At 36.1% G+C, this 23,053-nt stretch overlaps 3 protein-coding genes across 4 annotated transcripts; 1 reads left to right on the forward strand and 2 right to left on the reverse strand.

The window, feature by feature from the left end:
* Positions 1–567: 567 nt before the first annotated feature.
* Positions 568–4,479, forward strand: LOC111796145 (bromo-adjacent domain protein, putative (DUF3527)). Of its 2 annotated transcripts, none has more exons than XM_023678856.2 (3): positions 568–855; positions 1,336–3,304; positions 3,651–4,479. In XM_023678856.2, the coding sequence occupies exons 2-3, from the start codon at positions 1,352–1,354 to the stop codon at positions 3,981–3,983; spliced, it is 2,286 nt and encodes a 761-aa protein (XP_023534624.2). In that variant the 5' UTR covers positions 568–855; positions 1,336–1,351; the 3' UTR covers positions 3,984–4,479. The 2 variants fall into 2 exon arrangements, with proteins under 2 accessions (XP_023534624.2, XP_023534625.2); XM_023678857.2 differs by having other exon boundaries at positions 568–850.
* A 714-nt stretch (positions 4,480–5,193) lies between these two features.
* On the reverse strand, positions 5,194–10,903 carry LOC111795498 (Mitochondrial substrate carrier family protein). The gene is given in 9 exon segments (XM_087124064.1): positions 5,194–5,762; positions 5,764–5,868; positions 6,008–6,177; positions 6,357–6,422; positions 6,564–6,663; positions 6,969–7,093; positions 7,475–7,593; positions 7,703–8,979; positions 9,962–10,903. Coding segments are annotated over 8 exon segments (1,989 nt in total). The 5' UTR covers positions 8,967–8,979; positions 9,962–10,903; the 3' UTR covers positions 5,194–5,722.
* Positions 10,904–11,809: 906 nt separating this feature from the next.
* On the reverse strand, positions 11,810–22,202 carry LOC111795919 (kinesin-like protein KIN-14J). Its single transcript, XM_087124063.1, has 23 exons — positions 21,903–22,202; positions 21,442–21,501; positions 21,078–21,157; positions 20,829–20,983; positions 20,607–20,705; positions 19,597–19,786; positions 18,533–18,648; positions 18,349–18,432; positions 18,115–18,192; positions 17,930–18,022; positions 17,801–17,830; positions 16,482–16,823; positions 16,313–16,394; positions 16,102–16,197; positions 15,860–16,036; positions 15,639–15,745; positions 15,381–15,560; positions 14,868–15,031; positions 14,528–14,781; positions 14,270–14,433; positions 13,407–14,098; positions 12,805–12,914; positions 11,810–12,096 (listed from the first exon to the last, which is right to left on the reverse strand). The coding sequence occupies exons 3-23, from the start codon at positions 21,085–21,087 to the stop codon at positions 12,035–12,037; spliced, it is 3,285 nt and encodes a 1,094-aa protein (XP_086980189.1). The 5' UTR covers positions 21,088–21,157; positions 21,442–21,501; positions 21,903–22,202; the 3' UTR covers positions 11,810–12,034.
* Positions 22,203–23,053: the final 851 nt, after the last annotated feature.

Consider the following 23,053-nt stretch of genomic DNA (forward strand, 5'->3'; position numbering starts at 1 on the left):
GTTAGAAATCACGACTCTCCACAATTGTATGATATTGTCCACTTTGAGCATATGCTCTCATGACTTTGCTTTGAGCTTTTCCAAAATGCCTCGTACCAATAGAGATAGTGTTCCTCACTTATAAACCCATGATCTTTTACTAAATAATCCAAAATAATCCTCAACATACATGTCATATCAAGGTACTTCCTTGGGAGTGCCCCAAAGGTATAATTTCTTTTTTCGACCATGGCACATACTAGTAGCTTTATTGAACTAGGTTAGAATTATTTGATGCACCCCATTAATACTTCTTATTACTAATTTATTGAGAATTATTTGTTCATGTAATTAAAATATTAAATTATAAAAAAAAAATACTTATTTATTTATTATTACGTGAATATCATTAATATGTGAAATTATTGTTACATCATGAATTGAACTTATGGGAAAATTAAAAAATTAGCCGAATTGATAATATTTATTAAAAATAAAATAAAATTCAATAAAATAATAATAGTGCATGAGAAATAAGGAAGAAGAGAAAGGAAGCATGATGGTGGGTCCTTTAAGTAGACATGAACAGGACTTTTGCAGTTATCTTGTCTCTACCATTAATACTTTCTTATTTTATTTCTCTCATTTTCCCTCTCGCTCTCTCTCTAAACGCATGCTTTGTGCTCGTTATGCATTAAGATCGTTGCCCAAGCTCTTCTGATCGTTGTATGTTTTCATCGTCTCTTAATTTGGGGGTTTCCCATTCTGCCATGGATTCTATTGAAGCTTTCAGCTGAAGAGATTGGTCGACATGATTGTTTCTTCCTGTTGTTTTTTGGGGTTTTCTCTGCCTTCACTCTTCTAAGATCTGGTGGGGTAAGCTTAAATTTTCAATTGAATTCTTCTGTTCCTTGTTCTGGGGTTTCTTCAATGTATCTTGCAATGTGTTTGAAGAAATGACTTTTGCTCCCTGACCTCACATTTTGAACTTTTTTTTGTTTTTTTCTTTTGAAACCTGTTGCTTGTTTGTGCTTTGAAGCATTAAATTGCTGTAGAGAAGGTCTCAGCTTCTGAAATCAAGTCTTTTTCTTGTTCTTGGAAGTTCAAGGATTCTGTTCTGCTTCTTTTTGTTCAGTTTGAGCTTTTATTAAGATCTGGTTTCTGAGCTTTGGTTTTACTTCTGTCTTGTACTAGATTCAGGTGGACATGAATTTAAGTCTTTGTAGTGTTTGTAATGATGACAACAACTTAAGTCTATGTTGAGTTACAATTTTTTCCCTTTTCTTTTTTGTAGCTAGAATTATTCTGTAAATTTCTTAGAATTTTGCTCAAAACTTAGTGTCTTTCTTCTGGCAGAGCTGTGGATCACATAATGGGACAAGAGCCAGAATTGGACTTTGACAGCCTTTGCACTGTGGATCTGAGTCCCAACACTGTTCTTCCATCTATTCCACGGCATTCGAGCATTAAGAAAAGAAGCTCGAGAACAAAACTTAACCATGAAGATTTTATGTTGAATGTAAAGGATGGTTTTACTGAGATTAGATTTTGTGGCGACCGCGGGTTTCGAAAAAGCAATTCATCTAGTCTAGTTGAACTGGAAGACAATGAACATATAGAATTTGAATTGAATGTGAAGAATGATGTTACAGAGATTAGAGTTGGCTGTGATCACAGTTCTCATAAAAGCAATTCACCTGGCCTAGTTGAATTGGAAGATGATGAAGTGCTCGAGCAGCGTTCTAAGCACGAGAGGTCTGAAGATGTAAGTAGCATAGAAGGGATGGGCATTCAAGAGGAAAGAGGAAAAATAGAAATTTCACGTGACAATTACACCTCTTGGGTTGCTGGTATTGTTGACTCTTTGTGTAGTTCAGATGAGGAATCTTTGGACACAAAACTGAATCAATCATCAGTTAATAAGGCTCGCATATGCCCACGTTCATCAGATAGCTTCATTGATATCTACTTGGGTTCTGAGATCAGTGAAACTGTATTGAAAGACTCGAGCAATCATCTTGAAAATGTTACAGGCATCGGGCCCCTTCACAATGGCAAGAAACTTTTCAAGAGAGACAAGGTACATGCATTGCCGAACTCGCTCTCTGCTAAGATAGAAACGCCTAAAAACCAGCTTCGAAGTGATCTACGGTTTAGACACACCCCAAAGGCTCACATAAGTCCATTCAGGAAAATGTTGGATCCATTTATGAAATCTAAATCTTTCGGGAGTCATTTCGGTGATGCAATCGAAGCAGGTGGAGATAAAGCTGTTAAGTCAATGGACATGCAGAAAAACAAGACATACAGAAAATCTTTGTTGCAAGATTTCACAAATGCAGCAATGAACTCAGATTGTGATTCTCATTTTCCGAGTAATGATAGTCATCATGATGTTGTTGCATCTTCACCTGTACATCTACACGGCTCTCTCAAGTTGGAAAAAAAACATGGGATGCCGTTTTTTGAGTTCTCTCAGAGCTCCCCTGAAGATGTCTACGTGGCCAAGACGTGGAAGATGGGCAATGCTTTTAAATGGGAATACACATTTCATACCCAAGATCATAAAAAAAAGAGTAATGCAAGTAGTTTTGGATTGAATCACAGCTGCAAACACGCCTTAATGGTGGGTCAGATGCAAGTTTCATGTTATCTATCCTCTGAACTTAGAGATGGTGGTTTTGACAACTCGATGATCACAGAATTCGTTCTGTATGATACTGCACGTGCTAGACAGAGTCCTGCATCTCAAGAGAGTTGCAACTCTATCCAAGATGCTGTTAAACCTCCTATAAGTTCTAATTCAGGCGTAGTAGGGGAAGCTTTCAGTGTTAATGATGGGACTCCTCTAGAAAAACAAAAACTTCATAAGAAACATGCTTCTGAAAATTGTGATAATGATTCTATAGATTCTTGTCCTTGGGATTCAGCAGATTTACATCCAGACCTGGAATCCGCATCTATTATTATGCAAATCCCATTTAGCAAAAGGGAGAGCTTGAAGTATAAAAGAGGTGATAAAACAAGCAGTAAATTGAACTCGGCCATACAAAGCGTCTCTAAGATTGAACAAAGGAAAGACGAAACTCCCCATCACACAATTCAAGAAACTCTGAAGGTAGTACTCCCCATTGGAAACCATGGTTTGCCAACTGTTGAAAGCCACGGCCCTTCTACATTACTCGATCGATGGAGGTTAGGAGGTTCTTGTGATTGTGGTGGTTGGGACATGGGTTGTCCTCTACTGGTTTTGGGCACCCCCAGTAGCCACTGTGCCGAAAACCAAGCGCAAAAGGGGAAACAGACTTTTGAGCTTTTTCTTCAGGTAAGCTTTCTATTGGTTCCATTGGCAGTCATAATGCTCGATTGTTGTTTCATATCAAGATTTTGATTACAATCATAGAATAAAAGCTTGAGGCGCTTAACCATCTTTCAGATGCCTTTTACATGTACATTGAATGGAAAATGTCAAATTGCAATAAATGGTTTAGCTGGGCATTGTATGTATCGATTTTCTTGGTTTAGCAGAGATTTCCTGTTTGCAGATTTAACTTTTTTCAGATGCTGTATTTCAGTTCTATCTAAATTATTATGATGCATTGTTAGTTTTCAGTCAATGAAGTAAAAGACATTTTTCTTGTAGTAATGCTTGCCTTTTTATGTGGGTACAGGGAGTGAAGGATGCCACTCCGGCATTGACCATGAATGTTGTAAAAGATGGACAATACAATGTCTATTTTCATGCACGATTATCAACATTGCAAGCATTCTCCATTTGTGTTGCTATTTTACACGCGACTGAAGCCTGTAATGCTGTCCAAATGGAGGAAGAAACAAAAGAAATGCAACATTCTAATTCCTTAAAAGTGCTTCTTGAGGAGGAAGTAAAATTCTTGATCGACACAGTCACGATGGAGGAGAAGAAAAGAGAAACAAGAATGTCGAAAGAAACACCGCCATCCTATTTGTTCCATCCTCCATTTTCTCCTATTGCTAAAGTGTAGTATAAAGGCCATTGGATCAGTGCAGATATTATGGCTTCTTCAGATGATTCCACATCGACTTTAGAGAGGTCACCTGACTAGAGTTAGGAAGCTGCCTGATAAAGCTCAAAAGGAAGAAATTGTACAAGGGAATCAGCAACCGTGCAGGCTCTCGGAGTCGGGGCATTTGAGTTCTTTCGTATAGCGGAGCAAGAGCTTGCTTCGAGAAGCTGAAATGACTTGTAGAAGAGACTTGGGAAGATGCTAATTGGGGAGCTCACGTCATGTGCAGGACCCATTTATTTGTTATTCTTCAAAAACCAGATCCTTCTGAATAACTTGTAAGTTAACTGTCCATATTGTAAGATGGTAGGGAGATGAGTAGCCAATTGATAACAAGTCCTTCACATTGGACTTTTTGTACATTATATTGTTAAGAGGTAGAGTGAGTTAATATCTGTAGAAATATATATTTTAAGAAGTTTTGTCTTGAATCTACTGTTCGAGTTCTTCTCTAGTTTTCGCAACGAATAACGAGCAGGTTCTATTAATCTTTGGTGAAAGATTGTCTTGTTGGCCTCAATCTATGTTTTTGTATGGCTTGTTATTGTATTCCTTCACTTTTCTTTGGGGAAAAAGAAACATTCCATGGGAAAGTACTACATGGAGCTGGGCATTTAGAAAACATAGTTGATATTTTGATGGTTTGGCTGTTGGCTCTGTGCAAAAGTAAAGATCATAATCCTCATGGAATAAGCTTCAAGAAAATGGGCCATTTTCTTTTCATTTGAAAGATTCAGAAAGTGGACAAATTGGTAACCTTTAGATTCAGAAAGTGGACAAATTGGTAACATTTTTCTAAAGGTTAGCAGTCTACGCTGAAGCCTACCTAAGAAATTGCTTCAAGGCTTTCAAGGCTTTAGCGGGTGATACTGACGTTATAACATCTCAAGCTCACTTTGGGTTTTTCCTTCTAAACCCCTCAAAATTTTTAAAATACGTATGATAGGGAGAAGTTTTCATACTCTTATAAAAAATGTTTCGTTTCCTTCTCTAACTAATATGGGATCTCACAATCCACTCCTTTCGACGCTGGCACTTTTCCCCTCTCCAACCAATGGGGATCTAATACATTTTTTTCAGTTCTCTCTACCCGATGCCTCTTTTATGAGTTGAAATAAAGCCTTTATCTCCCTCTCTCAAGAGAAAAATGTGAACACTTGGATGCTTGTGACCACCTCAATAAAAAGAACAGTGTATAAAGTTGGCCTTGAGATTAAAGTACTCAAGAGTATTGACATGGCTACTCAATAATGTGCAATAGGGCATCATTACAAAAGAGGAAATAATTAAAAAAAAATGATACCTGTTTATTTACTTTTTCACTTGAAGGAATACAGAATAGCCCAAGCTTACAGGTATTTTACCTGGATAATTATGATGACATCAACGTACAAGGATTCACGGTTGTTTACTTTCAAAAATGACTTTTCTTTGGTTAAAAGAATCTATAGCAAATCCCAATTCGTAGGTTTCTGCTGCTGCATCAAGTTCCTTTACAATGCATGGAACACCATTGGAGCGACCATCCCCAGTCATCTAAAGAGGCAGTTTTCTTCCCCTAGCACCACTTATCCATGTCAAGTTCTTCATATTTTGGTAAATATTATGAGCACAATTCCGATAACGTGGTGGTCAATGATGATGAAGAAGATGCTGCTAATACTGATTGGGAAGAGAATTGCAATTGTATTGTTGAATCATCTTTTGAGTTTCTCATCTGATTGGTGTTGGAGTCTTCCCATGTTGAGGCGCCTCAAGAGAAAAGATTCTCTTCAAAAATTCATAAGAGGAAAAGAAGATTGCACCTTGAGACATGTACATTATCAGTCTTGGAGTCAGGCCCCTAGTATCATACAGACGGGACAATAAAGTCAACAAACTACAGAAAGATTAAGAAACGAACCTCCTTGACAAGAATATTTGCAGAAGACTGATGAAATGTTAGATACTCAGAGACAAGCAAATGCCAGAACAAAGCATACCTATAGAGGCCTTTCAGACCTTCTTTCTTGCCAATTTCATAGAGCGCTTGAATTACACTTTTATATGGGCTCAGAGATCCTGGAATCTGTGTTTGCAATCTCGTTTTTACCACATCAAAAGGAGTGGTAAACAAAGCAGCAGTAGATCCAGCTACTCCTCCACATACTAACTGCAGATATAGAAGGATCGCCGTGATCTATGTGATTTATATTGCATGTATTATAGCCCTAAACATCACTGTCACTACAGAGAGGCTGTTCCCATCGAATTATCATTAATTTTAAGAAGACGAGTGCCAAAAGATCAAATTTAAGAAGACAGAGTGAGGTTAGTGGGAAAATAACTAACCGTTTGTGAGGTAGTTTGCTGAGCATTAGATTTCATCAGTCCTTTCAAACTTTCATAGGTATAGAACTGCAAATTAAATATGGCAAAACGGTATGGTGAAATAGAAGGAAAATGAAGTTAAACTGAAAGAACTGCGTCTAATGAGGTCATGGTACACTTGGATCGTTGTCCTATTTTAGTTGAACGCATCTAGCACGGACTCCTTACCTTGATAATTGAGTGTGGTACGTTTCTGCAAAGAACAGCTCCCCACCCAGTATATAATCCTCGCAATCCACCATTTGCAACAACACCAACAAAAGCATTCCTGCAAGGCAAAGTGTCGTGAGAGAAGTATGACAGTCAACAAAAATATCATTCAAGAAACTTGAGCTTAAGATGATTTTAATGGCTGGAAAAGAAATCACAGAACCATCAGCAAATCAATGAAATTATTCAAGGTTGTTCAGTGTCCGACACCCGGCAAGATTCCAAGTCAAAATATCATTTTTTAGTAAATCCAAGGCGAGAATGAAATGAGTTCAAGTTATTAATAAAATGTAAAGGGAATAAATAGAGAAAATACTTTGAGTAACCCCAACAGAGAGACGCACAAGAATCTAAAATGTATACCAGCAGTTATGGTAGCGTGAACTAACTTGCATCTGCTGTTTTATACGCTCACTTGGGGTAAAAATAAAAGATGTAGCAAGACTTGCACAACCACCAGCCGTACAATGGACAATAGAGCGATACTCCTAAAGAAAAGAAACAAGTCCGAAGCTTCAAAATCTAACACACCAGCAAACATCCAAAGTGATGTACAATAATTCGGAATGATTGATTAAAAGGCTACACTATTGGTTCCATAAACGGATCCATAAGCAGAGTTCTGCCTGCATTTCTCCCTCCCCCAACTCTGATACAATCGCAAAGCCAGTAGCACCTGCTCATTGGCAGAAAGCCATAACTACCATCAAGTAACGGTTACATTTTGTTTACCTCTTCAGCGTACACCAAATCTCTACTTAGAGTGGGAGAGGGCAAGAGTAAGCACCCAAAAACACCTAAAAAGGAAAGGCAAACAGAAGGGAAGGAAAGAAAAATAATGATGATGACTAACAGAATGAAATTCCTACCTCTTGGAGAAGTGGAAGCAAAGCTCCTTTAACTGATTCATATGTGAAAGTGTAAACAGCAGATATCGGAGCTGAAGACGCGATGTTGGTGGAGATTCCACGATAAAGCCCACTTAAACCTGAAATAAGTATGTTGTTCATTTTCAGAAGATTCCTCAACAAATATAAGTGAAACTGCTCTTGATATTCTGATCGGAAAATGTGTTTCACACAGAATCACCAACCCACCTCGATCAGAGACAATTGATTTTCCAATGTAACTGAAAGACTTCTGTTCTGCATGATAAGACTGAACCACTGTTTTGATTGTATCAACAGGATGTAGACAAAGACTGACAAATACACCAGCTAATGCCCCCGCAAAGGCATGTTCTTGCTTGGCAATACTGTAACAAGATTTTTCACGAGTCAATGAGCAATCCTCTCTATAGTAATCCTTTTCAACAATGAGCTTGTCGGACTGTTTGGTTTTATTCTCCTGTTCTTCAGTGCTATTAGCCTTGCACCTGTTGTCTAAATTGTCTAATACACTGTCCTTGGAAGGTAATGAATGAGCTGCCAAAATAACTGAATCTGGGATCTCTAAAATACTGCCATCTGCCCTGTTATCTTGAACCAATGTAAGGATACGTGAGGCCATATAAACATTTTCCATCATTTTTATTTCCAACTTCGGGACGAACAGCGATGATAAATTGATTGATTGGAACATGAGAGCATTCTTTGAAATTTCATTGATAAACTCATGAACAAGAAAACATGAATCTCCTGACGTGCAGCCCCCTGCTTCATTAAGACCACCTCTAGCCTTGAATGCATTGGCTTTCATGCGTTCATTATTATCAACTTTCTTAGCGTAGGATGCTTCAGTATGACTTGTATGGTTCATCCATCTATATCTCTTCCTCATATCGTGCAAGATTTGTACACTAGTAAAGCCTTTTCCTTTACATGATTTAGCTGACATGTCTCTACCACCATATAGTAGACTCCAAAATGATGACATGGAATGATATTTACAAGGTTCAAACAAAGATATCTTCTGAGTTACTGTCAAACAAGACAAGCCCAAAGTAGACTGCACCATAAGAGAACATTGGTCATTGGTCCTTATATCAACTAATTTGCCATTAACTTCAACCACACTATTGAACGCAACCTCATTGGAATCATCATTTTCTTGATTTAAGATCTGCTTCGGTTGAAAAAATGTAAAAGGACGACTAGCACGATTCAATACTTGGCCAAAAATTGAAATGAACTGAGCTGTGCTCAACATCTCAGAAGACTTTGGTTCATTTATAGTACTGCTATCTTTACCGTGTTTGGCATAACAAGTGTTGGGGGTATCGTTTTCAAGGACAAAATCAGCCAGCTCAGATGATATCCTCTCATCTGGTCTCCACCAGTAATATATTGATGGCTTAGTGCTTACACTAGGCTTGTTCTGTTTGTTCATTTTCTCAAATCTTTCACAGTTTCCTTGACACATGGTTCAAGTAGAACTACAAAACAGAGTCATAACATCATTTCACTCAGCATAAACTATGCCATCTAATGCAACCAAGAAAACTAATAACTGAATTTTTCAGGTTCAACTATAAACTGGGGAAAGAAGCAAAATGTACAAATTCAATGGAAAGATTAAAGGAGGAAATAGAAACTCGTGCTCCCGCCTATGACTGCAAATTTGCAGTTAGAACGAAATCTTTACTAACTGTATCTCACAAAATTTCACCACGACAATTAGAAAGTTCTTTTGCTCCCAGGAACATTAATTTGTGTCAATAATTCACACGTTTATCTAGAAGGAAAATTTGATCCAAACCATAGCAAATAGATCAATAATGAAAATCAAGAGCAAAGAAATAAAGCAATAAAGTTTTAAAAAGAAATTCATTTAAAAAAGATGGAAATGTTTTAGGCATGAAGCCTGAGAAAATCGAAGGAGTTGCATAAGCCTCTGCATTTGGCAAGAAAGAACAGAACTACAAAAATCTTTGTGGAGAAAGCACCGTCTAGAAGAAACAGACAAAATAGTGTCCATACAATTTGGACCAATCTCTTTTCCCCTTTCATCCTACTAAATCGCTACAATGAGGAAAACTCAAAAAATTTCCTCCGCCCTCAATTGAACTAACAAGAACTAAGATTCTACATATACTAGCAATATAGTTGACTAGTGGAACTTTTCTCTTTATCCATTATAGCGACTAAAATAATAACATTACATGCACGGAGGCTATATATTGGCTTGCAGCCATCAAGACAATTTCATTCTGAAATTTTTGCACCCAAATTTCTACCATATAACTGATATATCTAGATCAATGAACATGATATCACGTGCAATAGGAATTTTCCAATTTTCACGGTCTTAGAACTTATCTCTTTTGGGAATTATCTTGGCCTCTCATACCAATTTATAAATAACAATAAATCAATTTTCACGGTATTAGAACTTATCACCAATCAACTCCTGCATACCTTCACATAGCAGAGACTTCAAGTTCGATCGAATTACATATATCCAGTCCAATTGGTCCAAAGACAAACGACCAAAAAGTTAAATTGGAGGAGCCCTGAAGCAAAAATTGAGCACAAGTGTCACATGCCGTTCCACTCTTAGAAAGGTTATCCAACAAATCTTGTTATAAAGCAACACTGTCATATCTAGCTCAGGTAAATATGTATATGCTGAAGAAAAAAAGTGGATAAAATATTTGATGAAATTTTCAAATTTCTATTTTAGAAAACCACGTTTATATGTAAGGTAAATAAATTTCTTTCTTGCAATCTATTTTCTAACATGTTCTTCATATCTTAACCAAATTTAGAATACCTAAAATAATAGTTTCAGCCAACAAATTTAAAAAATGTGTTCCAGTTTTATTTACTGGAATATTAACCACGCCTAAACCCGTATGTAAAAATTCAAAGTACCAAACTACTTCCTGACCGTTTCATAAGAACTAATCGAATAATCCCCAACTCAATGTTCCAGAATGCACCCAAAACACCATTCATAAAGCAAATCGACCACAATAGCGCCAATTTGGATTAAATAAAAACAATAAAACCAATAACTTCATCAATTAATTGAAGTGAAGTATCCATCAGGACCGTTGAATAGATGGGCAAACTAAATTTTTGAAGAACAACCACATGTTCTTCAGCCATAACCTCGCTGAATCAAACAGGAAACCAACTGCAGCAGAGCATCATTTCACTTTCTAAGCTTCTCAGCAGCAGGTCAGAGCTTTAAACAATACTCCAAGGAAAATTAGAAGAAGAAAGAAAATTGCAGAATGAAAGGAAAATATCTAACCTCGTAGAAACTGGCGCTCCCACCATCGGAATGAAGTTGCGGCCGAATTTTATAATCATTTTTCCGGGAAAATGAGAGCTGAAGATTTACGATGGGTTTAACTATTGAACTTTTTCCTTTCTCTTTCCTTTTATCATTATTTTTTAAATAAATTAATTAATTTTTATGCAGAAATATCCGTTTTTATTCTAATTAAATAAAAATAAAAAGAATCAAATTATAAATTTATTCCATCCAAAATTATTTCCATAAAAAGATGAAAAATCTACACTTTATTAGCCTCATGATTTTTAGATGTATTTTATTAGCGTTGTATTTTGTATCTTTAATAATTTATAAATGAAATTAACTATGTGAATCTTTTCCATTTAAGTTGATATATGTTGACTTCAATAAACTAACCAAAATACCAGTCGATTGTATGTTTGTAATCGACTATGGTAACATGATTATCGTAACTGAAGAGAAATATGGATAATACATAGAAAATTCAGGTTTACGAAATTGCCAACCAAACCCGAGTTTGATTTAGATAAGCACCATTTCCTGTGCTTTCAAACCAAACACCTATTGAAAGTTGTCAAATCAACGTTCAATTATCATGGTCAAATAAAACTATTCGTTCAATTCACAAGACTAAAAAGATTGTTCTCCATGCCTATAAATTTCTTGTACTCCATGCCTATAAATTTCTTGTACAAAATCTTTGATGCGTCCTGGTGGACACAAGAACAAGAAGATTCTTTGTAACAATCCAAACCACCGCGAGCAAATAGTGTCTGCTTTGACCTGTTACGTATCACCATGAGCTTCACGACTTTAAAACACATATGTTAAGGAGAGGTTTCCACACCCTTAGAATGCTTCATTCTCCTCTCCGACCGATGTGGAATCTCACATTCCCGCTATACTCGGATGTTCTAGATGGATGTATAATTCTATCTATGCAAGTGATACACGAGAGAGATGATATCGAAAGCAGAAGAGGGAGAAAATAGGCGGAGAGAGGGAGAATGGTTCAATTTGTGTATTAAATCAATGGCTAACCTTTTGGCATACAAATATACAACAAAAAGAGGGGGAAACATGAGGTCCCAATTAGAAAGGCAAAAAGCTAATCACCTATGGTTGAGCCAGAACTAGAAGTGTGAAGTTAAACTGCCACCAACAACTACACAAAATATTGATTAGCCTCTAAGAATTTTTCCTACCCACATCACTTTTGCACTGATTCACTTCCACCTTTTGCCGCTTTTCATCGACGGGGAGCTACCAACAATGGCTTTTTTTGTGCCTGATTTGCATCAAAACAAATAGGGATAGATGAGTAAGGAGAACATGGAACAGCAAGAAGAAAAAAAAAAAAGAAGCTAAATTCGTCACTAGTTGATGATCTAGTTAAATATGAACACAAAGCTAACATGGCATCGTGTAAAAGTCAATATGGCAATGACTACATGATATAAAAGGCTGAGCTAGCACTGAGTTGACTTCAGTATGGCGACTCATTTGTTTTTTACCACATCGAACCACCGCTATCAAGGGAGTAGGTAGCTCAACGACGCTCATGTTAGCATTGGTCTATCGTTGCCAATAAGCTAGATTATAAGATTAATAAGGTTTGAGTATTAAAATGACTAAAATGTTAGGAGTAGAAACCAAAGCAGCTGACCAAAAGGAGATCATTTAACAATGACTTGGGAAATGATGCAAGTTCTAAAACAATGTAAAAGCAGAACAGCTGAATAATGCCATAAGGCAAAACAATCATTTTGATACCTCAAGATGGAGCACTCTTTCCACTCTCTTTTGTAGTTATAATTCGTTTGTTATTAACAGCAATCGGAGAGCTTTTTTGTATTCTCCTTTGATCCCCTTTTGTACTTTTCATTTTATCAATGAAAAGTTTGGCATCTTATCACAAAAATTAAGGGAAAAAAAACATGAGGCAAATAATATTGCGAACATCGTAGTAAGAAGAACAGTGTTTAGATTTTCATACTTGATGCTGATGGAGCCTTTGTGGAGCTTTTCGTCAGTGAAACTCTTGAAGGTTTTGTCTGCACGGGCTTTTGCGGGGGCCTGGGGCCTGTCCTCGATGGCGCATTGGTTCTGCATAAAACAGGGAACAAAGAGGATAAATTTCTTAATACGTATTTAACCACCAAGGTGTGGGGGAGTTGTTGAGCATCCAAGTGCGTCCAAACAAATCACATGGAGTATAAATGTTATTTACAATAAAAGATGTCCTATTTGGCTATTTCTGAAATTAGGTCCTAGACCACCCAAGTGATGTGCCGGTGGTGTCACTTGTAAGTGCCTGAGATGTTAAACCCCAAGTTGAAAACAGCACTTGTGATACTTGGAGGTGTCACTGGAGTGGGCAGAGCCTTCAAAAAGATGAGTAGGGCGAACCATAAGTGAAGCGAGGCCCTCTACACCCCGGTTACAGGAAACAATAAAGGGTCATGACTTTTATAGTAGCTGGCAGTGTCACCAATCAGTTTAAGCATGAAATGAAGAGAGAAAGCTGAACCTAAATTCTGTATAAGTCGAGTACAAAGATGTCGATAAATAATTCAAGAGGAAATAGTAATTACTTACTTTTCTGGAATAGGTACCAATGACTTCACCCCAGTTGTTGCACTCTCGGCTAGCCTTTTGACATCCAACGAGCTATCTGGGTGTTTGGTAACAGCAATCAAACTATCTGATGGTTTTGAAACATCAGGGAATAGAGTGTATTCCACAACGCTACAGATCGATCCATCAGTTTCAGTCCCCATTGAGAGGCCACCATCTGATATGTCACTTAATCTCTCATCAGAATCAGCATTCCCAAAGCCTAAAAGCTCAACATCATCGGTAACCTTCTGACCTAAAGCCCTTGACTGTGAAAAAGATTCCTTCTGATGTCTAAAATCTTCTAGAGACAGATGTGATCCTGATACAGAACGCTTAGAACGTCTAAAGTCCTCTACAGACAGATGTGATTCCGATCCAAAATGCTTATGATGTCTAAAGTCATCCATAGACTGATATGATCCAGCTTCAGAACGCCTATCATAATCCGAGAAATTGTCCATATCAGATGATGCTTTATTAACCAGAAAGTCTTTCCTCCTTGATGGCCTTTGCCTCTGCCGAGGAGTTGCACTAAAAGCCCTTCCAGGTGAACATGATTCAAATCTTTGGGAACCAACGCCATGCTTCACAGAATTGCCACTAGTTTTAAGCAACTGCAACCGCTCAATCTCCTCATCTTTATTTGCAATGGTATCCTTGAGAACTGCCACCTGCATAGCATTGTCAACATAAAATCAGAAAATAGCACATCTCATGTAATTGTGTACTCCGTGCACACTATTAGAGTCGAGATTTAAGGAGAAGTTCGTGCAGTTGAATAGGAAAAGAACTGTTGAAGAAAATTTTAAAACATAGAGAAGAGAATGACGAGTCGTCGGGACCTGATCCATGAGTTCTCTAACATATCTACCCTCTTTATTGCTGCGGGCAGCACCCAACTCGACACCAGAAACTCTTTCTGCAAACTTCAAGGTGCTTATAGTTTCGGAATAGGACTCCACATCAGGATTAATCTGTACAAACATGAGCGTTTTTGCTTGACCACCTAGAGGTTCGAATAAAGAAAAACTGTGATGAACTAGGTATTATCAGAAAATAGAACAATAGAGGTACAATAAAATAAAAAAACACAGAAGCACCTAAAGAACTTTGGAGAACTTGGGTTAGTTTGCTATTTCTGTAAGGAATATGCGCAGTCTTCTGTGCAAGAGCAAAAATTACATCCCCAAGAGCTGACAATGATTTATTAATATGTTGTGCCTCCTTCAGCCTATCTCCAGTCACCTCGGAGCGGTCCACCCTTTCACTACCAGCAAGATCTATTAAATGAAGACAACCACGCAAGATAGCATCTGTCTCCAAGTCCACACCACGAACATGAATCGTCAGCACACTGCACAGCATCAGTAATTGCATGAAATGTATTCTCAAAGAAAGTATGAAAATAAATGATGAGTAACAACATTTTTAGAATACTACCTATGAGATCTGCTGCTTCTTTCGTTCAGGGCTGTGGCTCCAACAGCCCTGTTTGACAACCCAATCTTCATCAAATCAAGAACATCGCCAGTAGATCTAACAGAATGCATGGCAGCATCGGGTACTGCAAGCCCATTTGGTTGAGTAGAGTTCCAAATCCCAAGTGTGTGCAAGTCAAAGGAAACTATGTTTTTTCATTATAAAAGGACACTTCGGCCAAACAAATTCTAAAATGGCTGGGAAAGGCTGAATAATGAATTGATTGATTAAATAGGAAATTAAAAATAAAATTAGTTCTAAAGAATAGAAGAGAAACCAAACTTTACCCTTTTCATAAACAAGTCAATTCAATGAGCTAGTTAAGAGGTTTCTTTTCCTACCCATTGTGTAGTTATCTTCTGGGTTGAATGATTAGTTTCTTTCTTTGAAAAAACAATGGGAATTACTCAACAAAAGAATTTTTTTGTTAACTTTTGCATAACTAAATAATATCAAAGTATTCAAAGTAGGATATCTCTTTGGAAGACCGCTAGTTGAGAGCAGATCACGGACTTGTTCATTGTATATCTCAACCATTTGGACACCAATTTCATAGGCAATAGATCCCTTCCTGCTTTGAGAAATTTCGAAGAGGTCATTTAATGCTCGATAATTAACACCCCATTCTTCTCTCAATGATATATCAGGTCCACTCTGAGAAAGAATAAGACGTATGAGCCACAATGAACACTGTAAAAATATGGTGTCACAAAATAGAAGCATATCGCATACCATAGTATAGGTCTTTCCCGAACCAGTTTGTCCATAAGCAAATATGCAAACATTATATCCATCAAGGACAGACCGAATTAACGGCCTAGTGTCTATAAACACCTCCTCTGATAAAAAAATAAATAATAAATGTAAATAGGAAGTTGGAAAACAAAAATCTTCCTAATCGAACTAGCAATAAGTATGAGCAGTTTATCAAAATTGGATTAGATTATACATACCTTGTGAACATGTCGGACCAAAAACTTTATTGAACTTGAATAGCTTACGATTGTCTTTTCCTTGTTTAGCAGGATTTACAATTACCAAGTCACCATTTTCACCAATATATTCAACTGTAGTTAGCTTTTTTTGCCCTGGAAGGAATGGCCGTATTCGACTATACACTCGAATGTTACCTGTGAAATTCCACGTCTAAATTGAGAAAGCTCAAGTAAACAAAAGAGGAAAATAAAAATGATACCTTTTAAATCCTGAACCTCATTATACAATCTTCTATTTTCGTTCAGAACTGCATTGTAATTCAGAGCCACATCTGCCAATCCTTTGAACTTTATTCCTATTAATGGCAACACCATCATAAACAAAAAAAATAATTGAATGAAAAGAAATACAAATAACATAGAAAACTGGAGTAAAAATGAAAACAGGAGATTGGTTAAGCTAAAACCTACCAAGGTAATTAAAATCCTCTGCATAGTTTCTTTCTGTATTCAAGACCTCATGTTTGATGGACTCCACCGAACCCCTTAATTCCTAAAAATAATAAAATCAAAGTCATATCTGTAATCAACACAATATGGGCCCTACGGAAAATAACATTACTGAAGACATAACAAAAACCTTAAAAGCTCCAAGCAGATCATTAACAACATTTTGATAGACAAACTCTTTCTTCTTCCATCTCAGTGATTTAGATTCAGAAAATGTCTCGAGTTCCTTCACCTTCTTCCTGGAATCCGCTAATAAGTTTTCGAGTTCATTTAGTTTCTCTTCAAACTTAACTTTTTCCTCCTTAGCATTTTTTTCCAATTGCAAGCAATTATTTTCATGTTCCCTTTTAGCCATTTCTAGCTCCTTTCTGAGATTTGAAAGCTCAACATCACAGCGTTCCTTTTGCTCCTTCAGAGCCATCTTATCCTGCTCCTCGCAAGTTTTCATTTCCTCTACTTTGAACTTTTCAACCTTCAACACCAAAAATCGAGTGTTAACATATTCTTTACGAGACTGAGAAACTAACACAAAACTTAAATGTCACTGGTCACAGTGATAAATTATGGCATGAACTAAATGGACAATATAATCGTCACTTTATCAATTTAGGCCCTGTTCGCAACCAAGGAATGGGTTTAGGAGAACCAAAATAAAAAATGTGAGAAAGGAGTAATATTATAGGGGTTGGAACCAGTATTAGGATTAGGTGCATTACCATTGATTTTGTTAATGAACATTTGGAATAGAAATCTACTTAAATTCGGTGCATAAACATCAACCAAATTTTGAGACAAATAGAAAACTGGGTTCCATAATGAGGTCATTCTTCTACACGAATTCAAGAATCACCCCTGATATTAATAAGGTGGACTGTGGAAGTCTCTGCCTGAGAATAAACAGTACAAAAGATTCCTCGTAGATGTTCAGAGCAGTAATGATTTTTCCTATACAACCAAATTTCACATGCTACCCACGGAACTCAAAACAACTGGTTCAATTGAGCAAAGTTGAAATTATAAGCAGCTAAAACATGTGCGCAAGCTCATTAAAGATTAATGGCATCAAAAACTTCAAAGCAAATAAAAACGACTTGGGTATTTCATCCTATAGGTGAAAGAAAGCAGAAGGCAAACTATAGCATACATGAGAACCAATATAATAAATATATTCATCAATTCAACATTATGGTTGCTGAACTTTATTATTAATATTTAGTTACTGTAGTTCCTTCATGATAGGATCTTATGAAGCAAGGAAGCTCTCCAATTCTACGACTAAAAATGAGATCCCGACCAAAATTAGAACGTACAGCAAACACAAGGCAGAGTGGAAGGAAGCCATTTTATCTAAATGGCTTGATCTTGATGAAAATAAAAATATGTCGGGAATCAAAGATAACAAATATACTTGATAATTTTCTTAGATTAGAAATGGGTTGAGCACTTTACCTTCATACGTTGAAGCTGATTCAAAACAACCTACAAAAGTAATGACACCAAAAATCCAGGACTGAATACAGCGTTTCGATTTCTAAACCAAAAGCAAATATTTCAACATTTGAATGTTCATCAAAATACCTCATTTTCTTCAGTGGTTCCTGTTGCAAGGGTTTCAAGGACTTTTATTCTTGACAGAAATTTCTCCTCCCGAGCTCTCAAAAGACTGCTGTGCTGCATAAACCCAAGGTGAAAGACGTTAATTGCTATTGGCAGTGAAACATAGTATACTGTCCCAAGTTAAAAATTATGCTAAGCACAATTACATGTCTCAGGTTTCCAGCATGAGTTAAAATTCTCCGCTCAAGCACCTGTACAACTTTTCTCAGAAGATATGCTACTTGCTGAGAGAAATTTGAACCAATAAAAGGAAAGTTAGAAATACAACTAAATTAACCGTCCTGGATAAAAATAAGACCATGAAATCAGATATGGTGTGTGAATTTCTTGGGTTGAAATTTTTTATGCTTCCAGTAGAAGAATGATAATCACTCCCATACATTTGACACGTCTCCATTTTTTGTTTCAACGCTGCCATCCAGAATTCCATTGACCAAATTGAAAAGTGATGGAGTAGAGACATTCTGCATAAAATAATCGCAGAACTACTTGAGAAATGAATATATTCATATTTTGAAGCATACCATTGATGTAAACAACGAATTAAACATGGTTCAGGGTTACCTCAAAATTTTTTGATTTTATCAACTCCATGATGTCAGAACCAGAAACATCATGGTTTTGTTCTTGCGCTTCATGATCCTCAAGTTGAATATGACTTCTTAAACCACACGATAGCGCTATAATAAACAAACAAGAAAATAATAGAATGAAATAAATTGCATTGTCAACATTAAATTTAAGAGAAAGCATGAAAATCTAGAACACTGTGATCCCACCAAACTTCCTTGATAATATAAGAATTAACTCAATAAATGATAGTAAGTACGTTATACCTGCCTGCTGTAACCTGATTTGCATAAGCATCCAAAAAATCAGACATTAAGATCAAAACCATGCATACACAATATAAAACATCTATTTAATTTGGTTTAAATACTATTTTGGTCCCTCTACTTTTTGCTTTGGTTCATTTTGGTTCATGTACTTTTAAAAAGTGGTCAATTTAGTCCATGTTTGCAAAATTTAAACGTAAATTTTACACGAGAGTCCCTTTAACACAAATTTATGGCCACATTTCAAGAAATTTAGTGAGTAAAGTGTTATGCTAGGTCGTTCTACTTTTTAAAATTAGAAGAGCCAAAATGAACCAAAGCCAAAAGTACAAGAACCAAAATGGACATTTTGAAAGTATAAGAAGTAAATTGAATCAAGACCAAAATTCTTTAAATGTGAAACAAGAAACATCAAACAAAACTTAAAAAAGTATCGGATGCACTCTATGACCGTTTTGGCACTTGACCTATTTAAGGTCAAAATTCTTTAAATGTGGATTATCAGCAGAAATTGGTTGGATAAACCAAATCAAGTATCTTTTTTTTTTTTTCTGAAACAAGAAACTACGTGAAGAGTACAATGTACAACCTAAAAGACTAACAGCGACACGAAAAAATAAAGACTCTACAGGGGAGATTTAAAAAAAAAAAAAAAAAAAAACACAGCCATAAAAAAAAAATTATTTAACTACAAACATCAAGAACAAGATCAACCCTAAAAAAAAACTTTATAATTTACTCTGAATGAAATCCTTGCACAATTTACATTCTCCCCCTGATCCTGTACCATACCTGATATAATTGAACCATTCTGAAAATCCTGAAATCTTTGCCCAGAGAAATTATTGATTCCATCTAATGATTCTACTTCATATAAGTTCCATTTCTTTCGTGAATAATGTTGAGTGTCTTCATCCCCAGCAGTCAAATCAAAAGAAGCTCGAAGCGTGCTCAGGCAGTGCAAAACTGGTGCAATAGGTCCCTGCATTTAATCTCTGCTCATATTTCAATTTATAAAGGTTTCAAAAATCTAACAATCAAATTGATTCATTCAGCATAAATACATAACTGAACCAGGTATTTTGTGTAAGTTGGATACAAGTGTGATGAATGATGAAACCCAATAACTATATGTTTTGCAGGAATGGATGTATGATTATAAAATCCAAGTCAGATTACACAAGATAAGTATTGCAAAGGAGATCGAGTATATTACACAATACAAGGTTTTTCTTCAAGATAAAAATCATGAGATATCATGTTCAAGTGATCCATTAACTATTCAATGTTAAAACCACTCTTTACCAATCACTAAAACTTTAATAGCGTCAAATTGAGTTATGAATGTGAAATGAAGAAATTAGAGTACCTTCTAAGAGTTAAGATCTTTGTGATGTAAGTGTGAAAAATTCTCATGGCAGGACAAGACTACTTTTGTTGGCTGGTTTTTGTGACCGTGATAGGCATTTGTTTTAGCTTAGTTTGAGTGGTTTAGTGTTGACTTTGAGCTTTTTACCATTCAGTTTTACTGTAACTTTCTGGTTGTGTTGGGCATTTTTGCAGCTAGATTTTAGGTGTTTTGGCTAATTTTCGTGCTATTTAGCTCTAAAGAAGATATTGATTACAACAATGGTTCAAGTTTATGGCTCAATTGAATGAAGTACAAGATTTCAAGCTAAAATTGACTCGCTTAACTAAGTATGGAACCAAAACAAGTATTTCTCTCACTTTTTATTATCTGTATGGCAGAAAATAAAGGTATTTACAGTCACAATTGCATTGCATCAAACAAAAGCAATTACCTGCTCTAAGACAGATGGTTCAAAGCCAGGAAGTCCTAGTTCATCCAGAGTTATCAAAAAACTCTCAATGTTAGAATTGATAGGCTTACAATTGCCTCCCTAGAGAAAAGAAAAGAAATTTGTGGTCAATGCTAAAAAAAATAATTAAATGCGAGGAAATTATTAAATGGAAAATTATATAACATAAAAGTTATAAACAAAGGCCACCAAATGTCATCCAACCTGAACTGCCCCAGGGCATAATTTATCCAACATGCTGCATAGAATGGTTCCATCAATCAAGCATGTTCTCAATTCCTCATCTGAAGCATCCAGGGGCAAATTTATATGGGGGAGCATAGAATTTAACCACTCCACCACCTCCAATTTTAATTTGGCTAATGTTGAAGAGAGCATAAGGTTAAATATGGATATGAGAAAAACCAGACCATCTCACGTGCAAAAAACTTCTGATGAGCAAAAGAGACTTACATTCAGCCATTTACCAGAGCTTCTGAACCAGCTGAGTACAGCTCCAATGTAGCTCACAACAAAATCATCAACAATCCACTCTTTCCATGATCCAAGAGAACATGGAGATAAAAAAAGTTGCATAACACATTAACCATCAAAGTCAGCGCAATGTTACCAGAGGAAAACTAGAGAATGCACAGAAAAACGATGCAGCTTTATGTCTTTACTCATATCACGTTTAAAAAGTTTTCCTGAAGTTGTGCGATGTTGCTTGTCAATTAAGAGGAATAAGACAATGAAACTTTGACGTGTCCATAAATCTAAGGTTCCGGTTCTTAGCTGAGAGGAAACTATAGGAAGAGATAGGCATTCAAGAAACTACCTGTGAAATGCTGTTGAGAAGCTGAGGAAACATTACACCCAAATTTCAGCTAAGCCCAACCTGCCAACCAAACCTTTTATTAGATAGCAAATTTCAACAATTTTTACCTGTTCATACAAATTTGGCCCCAGCTACACCATGTTTCAAGAAACTATTACCCTAGAATGCCCAGAAATTCTTAAGTGGACTTAAGAATTCTTATCCCCCTCCTCCCCCACAAAAAAAGGACTGAAAGGGAAGAGACAACGTCTCCATTTCCTTGCTCAACTCGCTCGGAAATCGTAACCCAATAGCACAGGAGCAAGAACATTTAAATTCTGAGGTAAAAATATGAAATGCAACCTAAAGAACCCAAAAGATAATCAAAATGGGTCCGCAAAAAAACGTTTATTAGCTGATAAAGAAGCTAAAACAGATGAACACGCATCCTCAAAATGTATCAAAGATTTCAGAAACCACACCTTTGACAACATGAACAAGATGAGGTTGTTCAGAAAGATTTCTTAGAAACCCAACAGCATCTGCGTCAAAGGGGGCCGAATGAAACGAAAGAATGGGAAGAAGAAAGATTAGGAACAGAAAATGCAGAGCTCCAGGTCGATTCGCCAAATGAAAAATGGAGAATAAAATTAAGAAATTCAGTTGGGTAAGAGCCACAAATCCGGTCCGAAAATTCCGAGACAACGAGAGAATGTGTTTGATTCGAAGGAAATGGATTTTGTTAATCCAAAAAAAGTTGGAGCTAAACATGGAAGTTGAAAGCAGGCCGCTCTCTTTTCTTTATTTATTTCTCCTCAGTCTTTTTTTTTTTTTTTTTTATCTACTTTTTGCAGAGAAGGTGCTGTACTTTTTTATATTTATGCTTGTGGCCCAGCCCCGACAAATTTGGAGTCATGTTTCCCGCCTTTTGCCATTCGATTATGTTTACGGATAGATAATGACGTAATTATCGATGGATTTTGTTAATTTCATTTTTTAATTGTTTAAATATATGATTTCTTTTATTTATCCATTTGTCCTCGTACTTTGAATAATTTCACATTCATACTTATCTTCCTTCTAGTTAATTTACGATATAATTTATTAGGTAAATAAAGACTTATGTCGGGATACATTGAATAATACTCTTGGTTAATTTAATTTTTTTTCATAATATATAAGATGAATTATTTCTATCTCTGACTTTGTATAATTTGTTTTTATCTGGGATACATATTTGGTATCAGTTGAGTCATTATATCTGTTTTTTAACTTTAGTGAATTAAGTCAAATTTAACCGTCTAAGACTTAAATTTGGTGGGTCTTTTGTTTATATTATTTTCAATAAAATAGTATTAATGGCGATGTATAAAGCATTTACTTGCTTTCCTTTAAATGTGGAATATAAAATTAAATTTATTACTCAACATATGTATTGTAGGTTAAAATCAACTAGCTTGATTTAAATAGATTCTCAATACAATTTTTAAATAAAAGTCATTTATATATATATATATATATTCACTGCTGTTGACCATTAAAAATTGTAAATTTTGCCTATTTTGAAACTAGGATGATCATTGATTATAAAAACATACCTTATTTGTCATGGTACAAAATTAACACAAATGGT

The sequence above is a fragment of the Cucurbita pepo genome, chromosome 5 (assembly GCF_057944985.1).
Source record: "Cucurbita pepo subsp. pepo isolate OVF chromosome 5, ASM5794498v1, whole genome shotgun sequence".
Lineage (NCBI taxonomy): Eukaryota > Viridiplantae > Streptophyta > Magnoliopsida > Cucurbitales > Cucurbitaceae > Cucurbita > Cucurbita pepo.

Excerpts from the sequence above, each read along its gene's own strand:
- LOC111796145 (XM_023678856.2), top strand. The coding sequence starts at position 1,352 with ATGGGACAAGAGCCAGAATTGGACTTTGACAGCCTTTGCACTGTGGAT. Across the intron at positions 3,305-3,650 it reads CTTTTGAGCTTTTTCTTCAG|GGAGTGAAGGATGCCACTCC; the intron begins GTAAGCTTTCTA and ends ATGTGGGTACAG.
- LOC111795919 (XM_087124063.1), bottom strand. Across the intron at positions 18,433-18,532 it reads TAAAATCAAAAAATTTTGAG|AATGTCTCTACTCCATCACT; the intron begins GTAACCCTGAAC and ends TATTTTATGCAG. Across the intron at positions 14,099-14,269 it reads TTAGAGAACTCATGGATCAG|GTGGCAGTTCTCAAGGATAC; the intron begins GTCCCGACGACT and ends AATGCTATGCAG.